This window comes from Periophthalmus magnuspinnatus, chromosome 11 (assembly GCF_009829125.3).
Source record: "Periophthalmus magnuspinnatus isolate fPerMag1 chromosome 11, fPerMag1.2.pri, whole genome shotgun sequence".
NCBI classification, from domain to species: Eukaryota; Metazoa; Chordata; class Actinopteri; order Gobiiformes; family Gobiidae; genus Periophthalmus; species Periophthalmus magnuspinnatus.
Genome location: NC_047136.2, coordinates 13443092 through 13458694, shown reverse-complemented (window position 1 = coordinate 13458694; position 15603 = coordinate 13443092). Strand labels below are relative to the sequence as shown.

General features: G+C 36.7%; 1 protein-coding gene across 1 annotated transcript in view; it reads right to left on the bottom strand.

The window, feature by feature from the left end:
• Nucleotides 1–15603, bottom strand: part of LOC117379097 (fibrocystin-L-like) — a 53022-nt gene that overhangs the window by 9630 nt on the left and 27789 nt on the right. Inside the window, exons 43-60 of the mRNA XM_033975811.1 lie at nt 15150–15306; nt 14616–14772; nt 13511–13720; nt 12563–12692; nt 10845–11086; nt 9435–9571; nt 7274–8303; nt 6585–6776; nt 5948–6099; nt 5115–5274; nt 4348–4519; nt 3862–3950; nt 3500–3657; nt 2962–3091; nt 2474–2592; nt 1215–1344; nt 626–799; nt 357–460 (exon numbers count right to left, since the gene is read on the bottom strand). Coding sequence (XP_033831702.1) covers nt 357–460; nt 626–799; nt 1215–1344; nt 2474–2592; nt 2962–3091; nt 3500–3657; nt 3862–3950; nt 4348–4519; nt 5115–5274; nt 5948–6099; nt 6585–6776; nt 7274–8303; nt 9435–9571; nt 10845–11086; nt 12563–12692; nt 13511–13720; nt 14616–14772; nt 15150–15306 — 3643 coding nt within the window. The remainder of the gene's footprint in view (nt 1–356; nt 461–625; nt 800–1214; nt 1345–2473; nt 2593–2961; nt 3092–3499; nt 3658–3861; nt 3951–4347; nt 4520–5114; nt 5275–5947; nt 6100–6584; nt 6777–7273; nt 8304–9434; nt 9572–10844; nt 11087–12562; nt 12693–13510; nt 13721–14615; nt 14773–15149; nt 15307–15603) is intronic.

The window sequence follows — 15603 nt, the reverse complement described above, 5'->3', positions numbered from 1 at the left end:
TTTTTCATTAAAAATACACAACACTTTGTCCTTTGCATAGGACAGTCTATTTTCTAATTGCAGCCTTTAGAATTTCATAATTGCACCAATTCATATTGCGTTTTTGTTTTGATTGTGACATATTGTGCAGCCCTATTATTTAGTAAAAACAATTCTATGTCAAAAATAAAATGCAATATAATACAAGCTATAATAGTAAACCTATAATAAATGATGCAATTGTCTAAGTCATTTTAGACATACACATTTAAAACATGTGAAATTAACTCAAGTTGAGCACAGTAGCTTTTTTCAGATGGTGCATAACTATATTTTAAACATAGATTATAGTGAAGTTAAGTCAAGTTAATCCATACTTCTTCCAAATTGAGGAAAGCCACAGAGTATCGAGGGTCGTAGTCATCGGTCCATCCCTCCTGACCAGTGCGATCAAACTCGACATTTCTGATCTGAGCTTTGCCTTTTGGAAAGAAACACCTTTTCATTTTAGTCACACACATTTTAGCCACTATAATATAACAGAAAAAAATAGTAACTAAAATGAAAACTATTCAAATGCATTTTTTTGTTGTGCAGAAAAGTAGCATAGTGCACCTTTAAAATGTTGGACTATTAAAATGTGTACCTTTGTAGTCTATTCCCCCAAAGGAGAAGCTGCCCACCAGTACCCTGGCCCCAAATGACTCTTTGGTCATGTCTGCATACTCTTCACCGATGATTTTAATATTTCTGGACAGAAGAGCCACATCAGCAGCCAGGGTGTAACTGTAACCTGTACCAGCGACTGAGTGGGTTTCACCTGCAGGAAAACAAAGTACAATTTAAAACGCAATATATGTCATTGGCTGTGTTTACATGCACACCAAAAATCTGCTCATCATCTGATTTCTAGAGTTATCAGATTATTGACAAGGGAAATTATGCAAAAAGTGTGTGGCAAAGACAAAAATAAAAGATAAAATGTTAAAGAATGAAAGCGTTATTTTAAAACTGACTGCATTTTGTCTTCCAAATAAAACAGTCACTCTTAACAAACCATTGATTAACTACTATTAACACATGTCACCAGCTGTTTTTGTGATCAGATTTCTCTTGAACATGTAAAAACACACCACAAAAAACAGATCTAATCATTGGATTTTCTGATCAATTATTTGATTTCCACTGTCCATGTTAAACTACCCAATTGTTTCTTTGTTTAGTTTGACACTGACCAATGTGAGTGTGAGTGAGCGGTTTATCCAGAGTCAGAACCATCCTGTCATCGGACACTGCAGAGATGACACGTTTCTCGGTCTCCCAGGTGTCGTAGCTACTGGTGGAGATGGCTACTTCATCACCAACCTGCACACAAATAAGCAATTATCACCTTTAATCCAACATATTATCGTTCATGCATGCACTAAATAAGACTTATTAAAGGTTAAATGAGAGTTCTGTAGACCAGGGCTAGACAACAAATTTCATGTTCTGAATTTTGCAACTTGATCAAGAAAACTAAATACATAACTTCTTGAATAATAATAAAGTTATTATTATTGAAGATGTGAGACAATGTTCAAATCCGGGCTCAAAATGATACTGTTTAGTTAATTCTAGACTTTAGAATGAGCAATTCTTTTTGTTAGGCCATCAAGATCCACAAATGAGGGATGTATTAATTTTGACGAGGGAACGTACACCTTATCACACATGGGATGCAGTCCTGGAAAAGGCGTCAGACAGTAGGGGGTGCAAGCGTTCTCTACTATCTGACAAAATCAGCTAAGCAGCCTACAAGACAAGTCAGTACACCACCACATGACGCTTCAGAGGAAGTCTATAGGAAGCAGTCGAAACATGTAAAGCAGGTAAACAAATCTGTCTGACAAAAAGAATAGCTCATTCTATGTTGAAAACTGAACAAACCTTTACCAAAGATTGGCTGGCCTGTTGTTTTCTCATATAACACCACTAGATGCTGTCTATGTTACTGCTGTCTGATACTGTGAGAGCTTTGTCCTGACAGAAGAAGACCAGAGAGCACAGGTGAGCCTGAGCAAAGGTCAGGTGAGGTGAGTGGGGAACAGGTTTCACATGTGCCATCTACTAGTAAAAGAATATCAAATAAACATACAGGCGGTAGCTTTAATCTTAATTTTATAATTTTTTGCTTTTTATCTGTTTGAAATGTGCTTTCAATGCTTCTTTCTTGTCCTGTAAGCTCTTTGAATTACTTTGTGTTATTACTGTGCTCTACAAATAAACTTGCCTTGCTCTCGCAGGACATTGTATAGCCTGTATTGTATACCCTTCTTCTTTGTATACCCTTCTTCTTCGAAGATCTTGAACATTTTGTCTCCAATTCACATTCACAGACATTAAAGGCAAACTGCCTTGCCCAATGACAAATCAAAACTGCTAAGCTTATACAAGTACAGAATATTTTTGACAATAACTTAATACATTAAAAATAATAAGAAAATGAGCAGACCTGCCAGTCCACAGCCTTAGCCAGAGTCACACTGTTGGTTCCAGCTGCAGAGGAGGCTGACAGTTTGGTGTGGTAAACATTTGGTGGTTTTCCATAGAGCTCCAAAATCCCAAACACGCCTAGAAAGTAAAAAAAAAGTTGTATTCAGTTTTGCTGTCATGGGATTTTGTCATCACACCTCAGAGAATTTTCAGTTAGCCCAATGTTAAACCAATGGAGTTTGGTGAATACAAACTTCTTTCAAAGTATTCTAACACTATATGTGATAAATGGATGTGTTGATGCAAACGCAAGTTTTTAACGTGATTAGTATTTGATCAAGCGCTCTATATTATGCTTTAATCTCATGTTAAACTACTTTTGGACAAAACAAATGACTTCGACATTCAAAAATGAAACATACCACAACTCCAAGCATGTTTTTCATGATGATATGAGCACAAACATAAGTTAAGCAGAATATATAACATAGAGGGATATGTGTTTACCGAGGGCTTTGGATCCGAGGTTGGGTCCATTGGGCAGAGGCCAGTCTTGAGTGCGATGGTCGCCTCTCAGTATGATGTGCAGCTCTCCTTCAAACGGAGATTCAGGTGAACCAGCAATCAACCGACCTCCCTGAAAATACAATTAAAAGGATACAATTAAATATGCAATATTCAATTATAAGGTAACAGTTCCTTTGCCTGTATTGAGTATGGCATTAAAGATATCTATCTACATGGAGGCAAGCACCAGCCGAAGTTACAGGTCCAAATGGACGATGAATAGCCAGTGAGCATTCCTGGCAAAGCAATACATTTCCATACACATGCACGTGGCAGACCCCATGCTAGATAAAGTTACATAATGCACCTTTAAAACAATAAAGAAAAAATATAGCAAATAAAAATTTTACATTTTTGTGTTCAGAAAGTTTGCTTTAATAGAACTGCTGATGTATTATAGCTATGGTATCCTAATTGACAGTTGAACTTTTTGTTTGCAAATACAGTTCTTAGCTCTTATAATCTTGACAGGACAGACCTCTATCAGGATGTGAATGGCGTTGATGACCACGGGGTTGGGAGTGGACCGCCTCCGTCTGCTGCTCGTTGTGTTCAAGTCATCAGGAATTTCCAGTACTCCATTCACTGTGAGTTTGTTCAAAGCTGGTGTGCTGGTGTCCAAAACCACCCACTGACCTGAAGATACGGAACAATAAGGTTTGAATATAGAGTCAAGATCCATGGTTGATAAATGAATGATACAAATTCAGACCATTGCCACAGGAATTAACAATTTAAAACAAGACATAATATTTTTTGAATGGGAGAAAGTCCTCAAAATGTATATAACAAGAAGCTGAAACCAATGAATAAGAAGCAGCATTAAGCTGTGAAGGTTACCTCCTGGGATGACCACTTCAGCGCCCTCTCCTGGCACAGTGTTGTTATTCTCAGGAGACTGGGTCCAAAAGGTGGAGTTGGACCACAGACTGGACAAAACAATGAATGAATGATGATGAAATTATGAAAAAGAATGAATAATTAATAATTACACTTCTACAAATCTTGTATTATACCTTATTATATAAACATGCCACAATAAAAATATACTTAAAGGTACACTACATAACTCTACGTGAAGAGTTTTTGCCAGACACTCAAGCAATAGCAACAATGTCTCCATGGAGAAAAGCAGGTGGCAGGCCCTCCAGCTAGAAAAACTACATAATGCACCTTTAAGTATGTTTGAATTCAAAATATATTTTTATTTTTGCATATTTATCTGTTTAATAGGTCTATCTTGATCTTACATTATCAACAATATACTGCTGTCCTTCTTAATTCTGTAAAAAATGTAAACAAGGACTAAACTAAATAAAGTCTCACATGAAGTTGGCGGGCCTCTTGTCGGGCAGAGGGGGCAGCGTGGCCGGAGGGGGAGGGGTGGGCTCATTACATTTGGGGTAAAAACATCTGTAAACCTTCAACGTGACATCAACATCACTGAGAGACGGGTCTGCGCTGGCTTTGGTCACCGGGTTACTAGTTTTACCAGATACTGAGAGAGAGAGACAAAAAGTCACAATAATTTTTTCATTATTTACATTTAATTCCTTAAAAACATTACTTGAATTTTATTGATTAAGGGCCCTTGAGTTGTAAACATCATCCATTTTAAGTAAAGGTCAATACAAATAAAGTCACAATCTACAGAATATGTATTTATTGTAACTAAAATAATAACTGAAAATTATAAGGATATAGTCATATTAATATTTTTTTTTAAAAGGAAAAAATCTCAATTGCATAAGTAACTAAATAACTATACTAGTTAATTAGCTCACAATACTTCGATAACATTTTACAATAACTACACTATAATAACTACATGAAAAAAATTGACTATATTGACTAGTTTATTAAGAATGATTAATAACATAACTTCTAACCCTAATCCCATAATTAACTAAACCTGGATCATTCTTAATAAACTATTTGTTCATTATGAATTAAGCCTTTGTTCATGCTTTATTAAGGCTCATTAAGGTGTAGTTATTATAAAGTGGTAGTAAACATATATTTCGTCTTTGTATCTTTAAATGTTTGTCATTATTAAATCGTTTTCAATAGGTGAGTAATAAATCTCTACAAACCCATGTAGTAGAGTGTGTTATCGCTCTCGTCAAAGTACCAGTCTCCATTTTCATTTTGGCTGAAGCTGAGAGGAGCCGCAGAGGCGTTTCTGTTGTCCACTATGTGAAACATATCTGGGCTCTGAGTGAAGTTATGCCCCATGATCAAATACTCGTCCGGCTGAAATTCACAAAGTTTACATGTTATTTATTATATATTTAATATGTTTCACATCACAATTTACATCTTCATGGTATTATAATTACTAGGGGATGTAATTTTTGTGAGGCGGGATATGTATTTGTTTGTTTGTAAATACACTGATTTTATTGGCAGGTTCACAGTTTTTTTTTTCAAATCAGCCTGTCCCAGAACTACAGGTACAAATTAACAATTTTTTAAACCTGGCACAAACATATTACCTCTTTGTGTAGGTCAGTGGTTTTTATGTGCATTGTCACTGATGAAACTAAATAAATAAATAAATAAATACATTTAAAAAATAAATTATTAAATACTTAATTTAAGTGATTAATTTAAAGTATTATGAGTTGTGTTATAGTCTGAAATATCTTTGTGGTAAATTTAATGCTATTTAAAAAAAATAATAATAATAATTTTTTACCATTTTTGCAATTGTCTTCAATATTTAAAAGATAATATGTAAGATATTTTGCTAGTCATATCATCTGACTCAAAATAATTAATAGGGCAACAAATTATACTACTATTAATCTACTATTAATCTACAGTACTACCTAAGTTTTATTTTCAACACTTTCCTATGAAACATTGTAGTCATCATTAGTCATATTTTCTGTTTTATAATATGGGATGTGATATTTTTGCATACCTTGAATCCATAGTAGGTGGAGAAGTAGGAGATGTTTGTGATCTGTTCTCCATAGATGAAGCTCCACAGAAACGTTTCTTTTGAAGGTAACAGAGCCATCCAACCCAGTTTATGGGTCATCCTCTTCTTCATGTACGGGACCACGCTGCTGCCTGTGGGATATATGTTTTTTATATATATGAAACGTTTTCTGGTGGAGAGTCTGCCACTTTCTCGTCTCCATGGTGAAGTGATTGCTTTGCCTGGAATGTTCCTACAATGTTAAACTTATCTATCTCCATGGAGACAAGCAATGCCACCATGCCAAGTTAAAAGCAAGATTTTTAAATAATATAATAATAAAAAAAACAACAACAATTGAATAAATGCAACAATACAAGATGTATTTCAATGCCATGTACTGTGAAACACTCCAGACAAAGCAGTTACACCTCCATGGAGACAAGCAGGCATATCTCCCACCAAAAAAGTTACATAATACACCTTGAAGCAAGAATCCAAACCTATCATATTGTTTATTCATGACAATGCAGCTGTTTCTAGACCTTTAGACTAAGTGCATCCAAACAACAAACTACTCATCACACCTCAGTTATTTATTTTTGCCTGTCATAATCTGGTTAGAGTAGGTTTATACCGTGTTTGTTGGACATGAGCACGTCGTGTCCTGCCAGAGAAGTGGGATATGGGTTATTAAAGGCCAAACGATGGAAGTTCACAGTGTTATCACAAACGGAGCCGTTAAAAGCAGCGCTCCACTCTGCACTCTGAGTGCAGTGGGCCGGGTCCAGGAGGCCACTGGTCGGTACCACTCTGTAGTTTATATTTCCTGAAAAACATGTCAAAAATATAAATACATGTAGTTAGAAGACAAAAGGTGTTTGGTAGAACTAGTCATTTAAATTGTAGCTATATTTTAAAATACACAGTTACATCTAGAGCTTATTCATATTTGAATAGTTTTCTTTTCTATGTGGTTTTCTGCTTAAATGGCTTATTTTTTTAAATATTTTATTGATTTAAGTAAATAAAATCTAATCAACACTATTTGTGCATTATTTTTTATTATATGTTCAATAATAAAGGCGCACTACGTAACTTCTCCACAGATCTGACCTGTAACTGGACTTGGATATGTCACTTGCTTGTCTCCATGGAGATAAATGAGTTTAATGCCATATTGTGGAGCATTCCAGGCAAAGCAACAACATCTCCATGGAGACAAGCATGTGGCAGGAACCTCCACCAGGAACATTACATAGTGCACCTTTACTGTACTGTTCTGTATATTTACGGTTTTATTACAGGTTTTGCCATAACAATTACCTGTGAGACTTCCATCCATGTCCACCAGCTGAACCTCGTGCTCCCACCTGAATCCAGCTTTATTTGGGGTATTGAAGTAGTTTATGCCTGAGCACCGCACAGCCCACCCTCCGCAGTTATCCAAACATGTCCCATCTATTCTGGCTACTCCAAACGCCGCACAGGAACTACGATCAAAGTTGATAAATTTGGTATTGATAACACTCAGTCCATCATCTAGAGGTGCAATGATCCCTCTGGTTGTGCAGTAGTCTACTCCCAGGCCCAGCTCATCAACATGTCCTACGATGGTACTGTTTGACACTACAGCGCCCCCTTCTGAAGTAAATGAATTCACAGCATTTGGCAGGATGCGCTTGTGCTCTGTTCCCGCTTTCTCGTTGTTGACCATGATAAAACCATCAAAGTGTACAGCACCTACATTAACCCACTCCGCCCCTTTTTCGCAATTCCAAGTGATGAGTGATTTGAAGATTGCCGGTTCTGGTTGTTCAGAGCCACAATTTCCATTTTTCATTGGGAAGTAGTCTTGAAAGATCCACAAACCAAACCATCCTTGTGAGTGGACTGTATTGTTCTCAAATACACCAAGAGGAACCTTCTTCTGACAGATATTTGGGTCGTAGGAGGGGCCATCCGGGTGTTCATGCATTCGGTACCAGAAGCCAAAATGGGTACCTCCGGCCGCTGCGTTGTGGCGTATTATGTTATTTGGATTGGTGACCCAGTAAGCGGCAGGGGTGACGTCATCATTCAGAAGACTCGTACTTTGCCTGACAAACACAGCTAAATTATACTGTAAAATATTTTCTGTTTCGATACCGTCTTCGATGAACAAGGCTCCTCCCATGACGTCGTAGACAACATTGTGCTCAACCAGTAAACGGTGAGTGTTGTGGATAGTCACGGCTCGGTTAAATGTGTGGTGGATAGCACAGCCCCTCACGTAAGACTTATAATCTATGTTCCCCATCAGATGCCAGTGGATGGGGTACCTTCCCAATCTGAAGGCCTGTCCCGCATTGGAGATCTAGGAAAAAATAAGAAGAGATATTTTTTATTGATCATTTGTTTTGCATCGCACATCCATATAGCATACATTTCAATTCCATATACTATTAAAGGCACACAATGTAACTGTTCTAGTTCTGGCCACTTCTTGCCTCCATGGAAATGTTGTCGCTGTGCCTGGATTTTTCTGCAATATGGCATTAAGTGTATATCGCCATGAAATATGCGGTTGGCAAAGTTATAGGTCAGGTCTGTGCAGAGGTGACCCCACTCAGAGTAAGAATGCAAGTTTATCAAGGTATTTTGAGCAATACAAACACAAAATATCACATCATTATAATACACTACAATAATTATACTAAGTACGTAGTCTGGAATCAGACATTTATTTTGCTACCTTTTTTCTTACTATTATTTTTCATTAGTGTACACCTCGGGCCATGACGATTTTGGGTCTTTTGTTTCAGCTCAGCCCTGTTTGATCTCAGGACCTCCAAAACCCCCTTTTTGGGACTCATCTTGAGCAAAATTTGATGAGTCTGTTAAAAGTGGTGCAATAGTCACATCCTGTGTCACATAATCATGAAATTTGGAACAAAGAACACTGACATGATGACAAAATACAACAATAAAAACTTACAGGGGCTTATGCATTTCTGTTTACAATCATTAGCTGATTTATGAAAATAAATATCACCTCAGTGAAATTTTAGTCTTGTAACTATTAAAATGCTCGACTCTTCGGGAGTTTGAAAGGGGGGCGGGGTCAAACTCAGACTTTAGTCAGACTTTAGACAGTTTGTGGCACATTATTATATTTTTTTCCATTTTATAATTTTTATACAATATCAAATCTTTTTTGCCTTAAATTTGTAAGATATGGTCAGAGTAATGTGAATCTAAATCAACATCAGTGTGATTGTGAGACATGTTCAGTAGAATACACTATTACAGTTCTGTCTCTCATTTATTGAGACATAATCTTTTTGTCCAAGTAAATGTAAACACTTTTTTTTTTTTTTTTATGTGGCCCTGTCTCAGTTTTAACACTGTTGTCAATGGGTAATAATGTAGGTGTAGACAAATAATAAAAACATTTGATTAAAAATAGACTATTTTGAATAAGGACAACACAATTTTAAATATTTACCTCAACATATTCAAATCTGCCTATGGCCAGATTCTTATTTGGTTCAGGAGCATGCATCATTATGCAGCCCCCAAACTGATCACTGCCGGTCTCTTCACCAAAACGGCCTTGGAAACAAGTCTGTGTGGAAAATTCACCTAAAAAAAACAGAAAGTGTTAAATCCTATTCGCACGGGATTAGTATTACCTAAGGTCCAATGGAAAAGTATAATAATCAGGAAGGTCATCTGTTTTACCTATGGTAAATTCTGCAAACTTAGAACTTCTCAAGTCATTCTAGTCCCGTGTAAACATGTCTGTAAATTGGCTTGTTTTTGTCTGTGCATTGAAGCAAGTAGTGATTCAAAATGTCTCTACAACAGTTTAGGTCCAGATATAAACTAAATGAATGCTATAAATTCGACATGGACCATACTCTAATCCAGTTATTGTTCTTTATACAATTAAAAACTACAAAAAAAAAAAAAAAAAAAGCATTAAACAAACCGCAGCAATGATGTGGCTCAGAAATACAACCACGTGTCGTAGCAACTGAGGACCAGGAGCTTGGAGTCTCTTTGGAAGAGTTCGGGTGCTTTTGGTGCCAAGTTTCTAAATTTTGGATCGAGAAGTGTATCCAAAAGGATTAACAGAGGTGCTGTGGCTGTTTCATAAGGAATATGATTGGCTGGATGTCATTCTGATTATGGAGCTTGATGCTACAGCACAGGTACATCATGCTAAAACACATTTTAAATAGAGCGATGATGAATTAAAAGGCTTTTGTTTCATTGTGTTAATCAGTCCACCATCTTTGGAAGTCCATAAAAAAGAGTACCGGTAGATTACTGACATTGCTTATCCCGTTCGAATTAACACAAAAAACACAAACATCTTGGGGTCATTTCAGTTTTACAGATGTCCCTAAGCAAAACTATTCCCATGCAAATAGAGCTTCTCTAATAATATACATGGTGTTTTGAATCTCAATCAATTAAAATACCACATAGAATATAAGACAAGTTGGAGTTCATACATTTGCACTTCACCCTTGACCATATGGGTAAAATCTCATGAATGATTATTTTTAAATGGTTGATATTAAGTTATTTTGGGTTTATTTTACATTTTACCACAACTTTGTAGAGTTTTACTTCAGTATTTCCTGAAGTACAGCTTAAAATAATATCTATACAAAATGCCAAAAGAGGAGGCTAGAACTATGTGTGTAATATTGTGTGTTTTTGTAAATGTGAATGACTGTCTGTTTAAATTTGTGATGCTGCTAACTGACCAGGAGAGTGTTGTAAAAGGGGTTTTTAATCTCAGTGAGTTTTATCATGGGTAAATAGGATAAGCACCTCTAATCAAAATGATACAAAATTATCTGGTCAAATAAAACAAATACAGTTGATAAATAATGCACTGCACCTGTATTGAAACCATCGGGACATGCTTCGGTCTTGTCTGCCCACTCTATTTGTGCGGAGCCTCGGACATGGATGTTTCGGGTGAGCAGTCCCACCTCTGCGCGCCCCTCAAAGGTGGTCCCATCGGGGAGCGTGACCTGCACCCCGAGGTGGGTGTAGTCCAGAGGCTCAGTCAGAGTCAGGGTCCGACCGTCCTGGGACACAGAGGCGATAGTCCGCACCTCGTTCTCTTTCTGGCTGTGGCTGAAAAATTACATTAAAGACATTAGTTTATTTGTATGTTCATTAGATATCCCCCATTAGCTGTACAAATCTTTCTGGGTCCATTTAAAAATACTTAACAATTTATAATTTTACAAATGTCTTAAATGTTAAATAAACAATACAAATGGCAGGGTCTATTTACAAATTCTATAAGTTAATTTAGATTATTAAAACAAAATTAAAATGTTGTTGAGATGAATTTTGGGCTTATAAGACTACAAATTGGTTTTGATAAAATGCTCACTATAAGTTTTCAAACAGTACATATACGGACCATAAGTAAAATATAGTCTTTACAAAAGTAATAAAAGTAACCAATAAATAGATAAATGTTTTACATTGTGACCCTTAAAATGCAGATTTAATGAGATTGGTTAATATTGATGGGTTCATTCATTGTTGCCCTGAGCAACAGTACTTTTTACCCCCCAGTGTGATACGCATGGACAGTGTTTGTTTTATTTGTTTGTTTTTGTTTGTTTGTTTGTTTGTTTTTTGATTGTTTGTTTTCTTTTCTTTTTGTAGTTCTATTTGGAGCATAACTTTCTGTGTGATATGATACTAAAAACATATTGACATTTGTGGATGCATGTATTTCCCCATTCGCCCCCTGAGGCCTGAGTTTGGTGCTGCTTTAACTCTCAAATTACATGGGGATATTTTACAAGATTCAGTTACTCTATAGGTTTAAGTCTGTCTGGTATAATCCTGAAACTGTCCTCAAGGCAGTTTCAGACAAAGTTTGAAAAAGCATACAAAAATTAAAGCTGCAAGTGTTGATGATGGCCCTCGCCACTGTGCACATACACCTCTTATGCTCCCACCATGGACTTGCACCTGCTGTTCTCCTTTCCTGACAGCTGCTCAGGTCACCAGCTGCTCTTCACCCTATTTCCATAGTGAAGTGTGCCGATTGACTTACACTGGTGTGGTCCAGGGCATTGAACGAGCAACCTCGTGGATAACACACGAGGTTCCTATGGTGTAATTGAGTTTCTGACTTGAATGACCTAAATGTTTGTGTCAATTTTAAATCACTAGAACCATAGTTACATATGTAAAGTAATTATATTGGTGGAGTCCATGGCTTTAAACCAGCAACCTAGTACATAATAGAGCTATGGTCTAAAGGACTTTGATTGGAGTGACCACCCTACATCGCAGCCGCCCCTACATCGCAAAAAAAACAACAGATGGCGCTGGACTGCATCTGCTGGTGCATTGAAAAGTGAAACAGATTGATTTTTATATAAGACCAGTACTTTGCAATGTTGCATTGTTGCATACTGTACCCTACTTTTTACTATTAGTACTCATTGTTTTAAGTTGCACCATATAACCAAAGCACATTAGTTTAGGATTTTTTCTCACTGACAATGGCAATCAAACCTTTTACAAATTCTTACTTTTTATTCCTGTATATACTTTTTATAATATGTAATTCTTAAGTTGTACCGATGTCCAGTGGAGGCGATAACAATCTCGTCATCTTTTTTCCAGGTCACTCCGTCCATTAGTTTCAGCGTACTGGAGCCGTTGTTGGCGGTCTCAGCCAAACGAGTCCAAGGGACAGGAATAGGGATACCTGGACAAACAGGTCGTGATGAATGCAGCGCCCCCAGGAGGAGGAGGGGCTAAAGAGTCACTGATTATGACTACAACTCTCAGTCCAAAGGATACAGCTCTGTTACACCACAACACAGCATACTACCAGGGGTTAATGGGCTCAAACCAGATACCTGCTCCTGATTATAAACATATTTACTTATTATCTGTGATGATCATGCGGCGAATACCACTGAGAAATTTCTGTGTTTTAATACATTTCTTATTATCTAATGCAATGAAATTGTATTCTGTGAACATTATGTGCTTAATATGACAGAGGTAAAATAACATATCAAATTTATTTTTTTGGCTTAGTAATGTTAGTCTAAGTCACAGTTTAATTTATAGGTGTGGGTTTTTTTTACTATAAAATACAATAGTAAAACTAAATCTTGCTTATACATTTTTCTTTATATATTGACTAAAATACTGACTGAACCTGAAAATATGATTGTATGTAAGTGGAAATAACTGAATTCCTTTTCTCTTCTTATCAATGTTATTCTGTTAAAGTATTTTTGTTGATTAAAGGTGCACAATGTAACTTTTCTGGAGGAGAGTATGTCACCTGCTTGTGTCTCCATGGAGATAGACAAGTTAAATACCATACAGTGGATTAAGCAGGTGGTGTCTCATCCTCCAGAAAAGTTCCACAGTGCATCTTTAATCAACAAAAGCGCGGAATAACACAGAGAGAAGATTAAAGGGATTTAAAGGACTTTATAAACAGTGTTATTTGGAGACCAGTCACAGGTTCAGTTATTTCATCTTTAAATACTTTGTGAGTGTTTGTACCATGCATGTCAAGTGTCCCCTCCCGGACCCCCAGAGTCTTGGCTCCATACACTGGGATCTCGGGGGAGCCCAGGTTGCCATGGAGAGTGATGATGGCTTTGTGCTGAAACGGCTGATCCTCTGTGCCGATCTGAAGCGCCCCGCCGTCTGTGATCAGGATGTTCTCAGCCTGAAGCTCAATATCTGCTTCATCAAACACCAGAGTCCCTCCTGGAGAATATACAACATATATCAACTGTCTGTGGGTTTAAGAGAGGGGGAAATTAGCATCGTTGTCATAGAAATTACCAATAAAAAACCTAATATTACATCTTTTGAATGGTGAATTGTCACCTACAAACAACACATATGATTCTCTCCTGTAGATCATACAACATATTTCAACTATACTATAGGGAACTAGGGATGGAAATTGAGTTTAGGATTAGCCACAAATACACTGTAGATTCATTGATACTGGAACATTTAATACCAGATCACAGGACTGCATAAGGCTAAGGACTAACTGCACTAAAACTGAGACAGGAAAGAGGCTTTTAACTGTTTTGCTTCACAAAAATGGAATACACTTCAAGGAAAAGCAAAACTGGATACTTTGGTGACACAATCGCAATTTAATAATCTGGTAAACTTTTTTACACGCACCTGCACCTGTTTTAATGTTTTATATGGACTTGTATACTTGTTTGTTTGTTTTTTTTTCTGCTTGTATTTTATTTTAAACAGGGCTCTCATGGAAAAGAGAGCCCAAATGCTCTCAATGGGTCTCCTGTATAAATAAAGATAAATAAATAAAAATAGGTGTCACAGTATAGCAAAATAAGAATATATGATATCTGAAAATGATTCACCTGTTTCACATCATTTTTGCATCATCCAGAAAAAAGATACATTTAAAAAGTTTGCCACATTATAGCCTATGGCAGGTAGAGTATGCATATTACTTCCTTCATGGTGTCTATAATAATCTCGTTATAATTTTAACACAAAATGTTATATTTTGTTCAAATATCCCTAAATTGAAATTAATAAAATCTTAATTGTTATATAATAGTTGAAGATAAAGTATAATTAAGATAAGTATGTGGATGGGTGTGGCTATTGCCTTGAATAAGAAGCATCTTGAGCACAGGTGTACTGGTGTCCAGGAGGATCGTCTGGTTTTTGGTGATAACAGCAAACGTGCCCTTCTCTGGAGGAGACAGACCCCCCCACGTGAACCGGGACGACCACACATCGATGTAGAAGAAGTCTGCTTTATCCTGGACAAAGAAAAGTTTGTAGTAATAATCAGGAATGTAAAATAATCCAAATTCCTTGGTATCAAAGCAACATCTTCAAAATGGTGGAAAGATTCACAGAACTCAGTACATTCAAACATTGTTACATAAATAAATTTATTTCAAACATGCAAAGTCATGTCACAAATAATGAAAGTTTACAGTACATGTCCAAAGGGAGTGGGAAGAAGTGTAATTTATCTAATCCTAACCCTTCCCTTTTATTCACTTTCCTGTTGCAAGTTAATACCTCAATAAACTAAAAGTAAAACATATTCAAATTAGCACTTTTCACTCTTTCCATAGTTCATCAATGTCCTTCTTTTATATTTCTTCTTAAAGTCTAACATAACTCTTACCAGCGGTGCCATTCCCCGGTCTTTGATGCTGACATGGACCTTGGTTTTCTGGGACTGTGGCTGGGCGTTGGTGACACAGAGGATGGTGGTGGAGTTGCAGGACTGAATATCACAAACTACTCCAGCGATGGTCACATTCACCTCAGTCATATTCGAACTGCACATAAAAAACACAGAAAGAAATTGAATTGAATACATGGGAACAGACAGGAACATAGCCAAAGATTCTGGGCTCCAGGTATCACTTACTACACACTTGAAACTGATATAAGAAACTGTATAATGTTTAAAGATGAACTATGTGTGTTTTCTGTTTCATTGTTGCATCTTTACCTATATCATATATCATATTTGTTATTTTTATTGTTTAAACCATTTAATACTGCAATACTGCAGGGAAATCTGATCTGTTCCTCCAAGGGACTGGTGTTATGAATGTGCCTTAAACACTGTA